This window comes from Malus sylvestris, chromosome 9 (genome assembly GCF_916048215.2).
Source record: "Malus sylvestris chromosome 9, drMalSylv7.2, whole genome shotgun sequence".
NCBI classification, from domain to species: domain Eukaryota; kingdom Viridiplantae; phylum Streptophyta; class Magnoliopsida; order Rosales; family Rosaceae; genus Malus; species Malus sylvestris.
Window position 1 is genome coordinate 29,393,889 of NC_062268.1, and position 3,371 is coordinate 29,397,259.

Genomic DNA, 3,371 nt, shown 5'->3' on the forward strand with positions numbered 1-3,371 from the left:
TATTTACGTCGCCAGTGGCCATCATTAGCTCCAGTCCCAATGACCGTCTTCTTTGGTGGGAAAAGTAAAGAATTAGCCCTAGATAGAGGGTCAGCCCGGAGTGCCGTTATATAACGACCTTCGCCATTTGAGGATAGTGGTACAGGGTGGGAGCAACCCCTTGAGTGGTTGAGTCTACCACAGTGATAACAGAAGATTCTTAGTCCCTTATATTTGAGACAGATTATGTAGGCTCTCTCACCCTTAGACAAGGGATCGAGAAATAGGTAAGTAAAGGTCTTGAAGCATCGAGATCCACTTGAAGTCACAGGAATCCCCTAAACCTAGCTTCCATGGGGTCTTCAACCTCAAGAACAGCCCTAATCTTGGCCCCAAGACTTCTAGCATTCTTCATAGTACAAAAATTCCTTGGTATCCCATGTGCTTAGATCTAAAAAATTGCACGGTCTGCTTCAATGTCATCTAGTGAATGAATTGATGGCCATAGTTTTATTGAGAAAGTGTAGTCCCTGATGAACCAAGGGTTTCCTTCCAGTATCCCTTTTGCAACATCTTCTTTTCCAACCGTAATGGCATACACATTTGCCTCGGCCCGTTGGACTCTGACCACCTCCATCTTGTTCCACGCTGAACGGAGCACTTCTTTTACCACCGTTTGGGACAGTTCATTGTCAGCAATTAGTCTTCCCACTAAGTGGATGTTGTTGTCAAATCTTTCTTCCAATTCAAGATTATCCTCAAAAGTTATATGAGGCAATCCATCACCTCCTCATCGGGGTCCATAGGGAGAGAGAAATAGAATGAGAGCTTCACTTGGCAGGGAGGACAAGGAACTCACAACAACCAGTGCCGGAGCTAATAAGGAACTCACAACAATGTTGATGCCGGAGCTAAATTAACATGCCTGAATTTACCTCCAACATTAATTGTTCGAGTCTTGCTAGTTATTTATAATGAGATGTACTAGACCCACTCTACAACTCTATTTCTTCACTCTACCTTATTTTCTCACCCATCTCAAAAAGTAAAAAGGAAAGAACACTCTTTTCCCAGCTACAGATATTCCTAAACTATCCGTTACAAAGAAAATAGCCACCACCACACATCCACACATCCACTCACCCGACCTCCACACCCACTCAATGGCAAACAACCCGCTTCTCATTGGCAGCAAACTTTGTCTCTAATTTTATCAACACTACGAGAATGAGCGGCAACCTCAATAGACATTGTAGTTGCTCTCTGAAATTACAACTCAAGTAGAGGATTAATTGAAGAAGAGGGGTATCAAAACCGTGTGAATTAGATGAATTGGGCTCAGTTCCACTCCGGTTGTCGAAACTATTAATGGATATGAGAGAAAGAGTAAAAGAGTACGGTTTCTTAAGGTAATTGTAATGTTTGATGAAGAGTGGGAATTGGTTGGAGGGGAATTGACATAATTAATAGATATGAGGAAAATAATGATTTCAACTTGGTGGGTGTTGTGTGCGATGGTTTCAACTTGATGGGCTCTTGTTTTTGTTCCTTCTATTTTCAATTTTTTTTTAAATAAAAAATTAAAGTTAACATCGTTCTAGTTTTCATAATTAAAAAAAAAATTTAACACAAAAACAAAAGAATAAAAGGTGATGGCCTTATAGCAAAAGGTTTAACATGTTTAAAATTAACAATAAAGAATGGGTGGAGAAATAAGGCTGCCTTCATAATTCTAAGAAAGAAAACTAAGTTTTTTAATATAACCCTTTAGTTTAACTTTTTAATATAACACCCTAAGCCCTATTGGAAAGTAAAAAAAGAAGATGATAAATACACACCCGTTTTAGCTTTTAACACACTTTTGTTTTATTTTGTTGTTGTGTTCGTTTATGCAAACCAGCAAAAATAAAGAGTATTTAAAAAGCTAAAAGCAATGTTTAAAAATCACCTCCCATAATAAATTAGTTTAACTTATGCTGTTTGCTTTTAAAAAAATGGTGGAAGCGTTTTAGTTTCATTTTAAAATTATTTCACTACAGAAAAACAATTTTCTACCTTAAAATGTTTCGATAAATTTGTCATGTTGCTCTCAAAAGAATCCATACTCAAGTAAGGATCCGATGGTAGTTTATAGTCATTAACCAGAAGTTTAAGAGAGAGAGAGAGAGAGAGAGAGAGAGAGAGATATCCACTGGAATATTAAATTCGAGAGACTTGCAAATAAATTTCAAAATCAAACCCGTAAAAAAACATTAACTTGTCCACAAACACAATTAAACGCTCTAATTTGTTTCTCAAGCCACAAAGTTACCGAGAACAAGAGTACTCACAACAATACTAATTATACATATGAAAACCATTAACGCAACGTCTGATCCTGGTGCAGAATTCTGCTGCAGAGGCTGTACTGGTGCATTTGGTTCCAAAGCCGCCGGAGATGGCGAGACAGCAGGCGGATCAGTAATTACTGGTGATGGAGAAGGAGAATCCGTACGGTGTTGGGTTTTGTTTCTGACGGCCAAAACCACTACTATGAGCTTCTGACCCTTTTGGCAATTTTCAGCATTGCCGCTGATGAAGAAAAATGGCCCCGATCGGTTGAACTTGAAGACTGAGTCCCCATCTGTTAAACACTGTTTTGGGTTTTTTGTGTTGCATGAGTTGTAATCCTCTTGTGCTACCACCAATACAGAATTTGACCCTTTTTTGTACTTGAAAACTGTATATATGCATTCACCACAACGACAAAAGAAAACAAGCTCAATTTATATATATGGTGTGTGTGTGTGTGTGTATTTATACATATATGTGCGTATTCTTACGTAAATCCGTGATAGAATTATATGGGAGAAAGAGACTCACAAAGTGTATCATTGACCTGAAACCTATGCCTTTCCGCCCAGTGATTGAAGCTCTCGGAGGGGTTTAAAACCCAACCATCTTTGCCACCCACAGGGAACTTGTAAGCTTGAGAAGAGTTACTTGCCAATGCCACCACCAAAATAACAAGAAAAATGCTAAAAAATAGTCTCTCAGACCCCATTTTCTGCAGCTGAACAGATGAACAGACTAATTAACTGAACTCACAAAAGCCCTCCAGAAAAATACAGCCTATACTATAACTAGAGAGAAATAGAGATGGGATTGGAGAGAACTGACTACTGTTGGCTATTGCTAATATGCGAGAGCATATATAGAGAGACTGAGGAGGATGTGACCGTTGCCGAGCATGCAAAAATGGTGAAGGGATTACATGATACGTGTTATAAATTCTGCCGCCAGCCGTTTCAACCAGCTTTTTGTAACCTCTCCTCTCAGGGTCTACACATGGCGACATGCAAGAGATCCAACGGTCATCAAAAGTCTTAGAATTCATTGTCCTTGAAGTGCTT

At 39.0% G+C, this 3,371-nt stretch overlaps 1 protein-coding gene and 1 pseudogene across 1 annotated transcript; both read right to left on the reverse strand.

Moving 5' to 3' along the window:
* Positions 1 to 223: 223 nt before the first annotated feature.
* On the reverse strand, positions 224 to 1,016 carry LOC126633944 (uncharacterized; annotated as a pseudogene).
* Positions 1,017 to 2,183: 1,167 nt separating this feature from the next.
* Positions 2,184 to 3,109, reverse strand: LOC126634208 (early nodulin-like protein 1). Its single transcript, XM_050304702.1, has 2 exons — positions 2,842 to 3,109; positions 2,184 to 2,698 (listed from the first exon to the last, which is right to left on the reverse strand). The coding sequence occupies exons 1-2, from the start codon at positions 3,020 to 3,022 to the stop codon at positions 2,274 to 2,276; spliced, it is 606 nt and encodes a 201-aa protein (XP_050160659.1). The 5' UTR covers positions 3,023 to 3,109; the 3' UTR covers positions 2,184 to 2,273.
* Between the last annotated feature and the right edge of the window lie 262 nt (positions 3,110 to 3,371).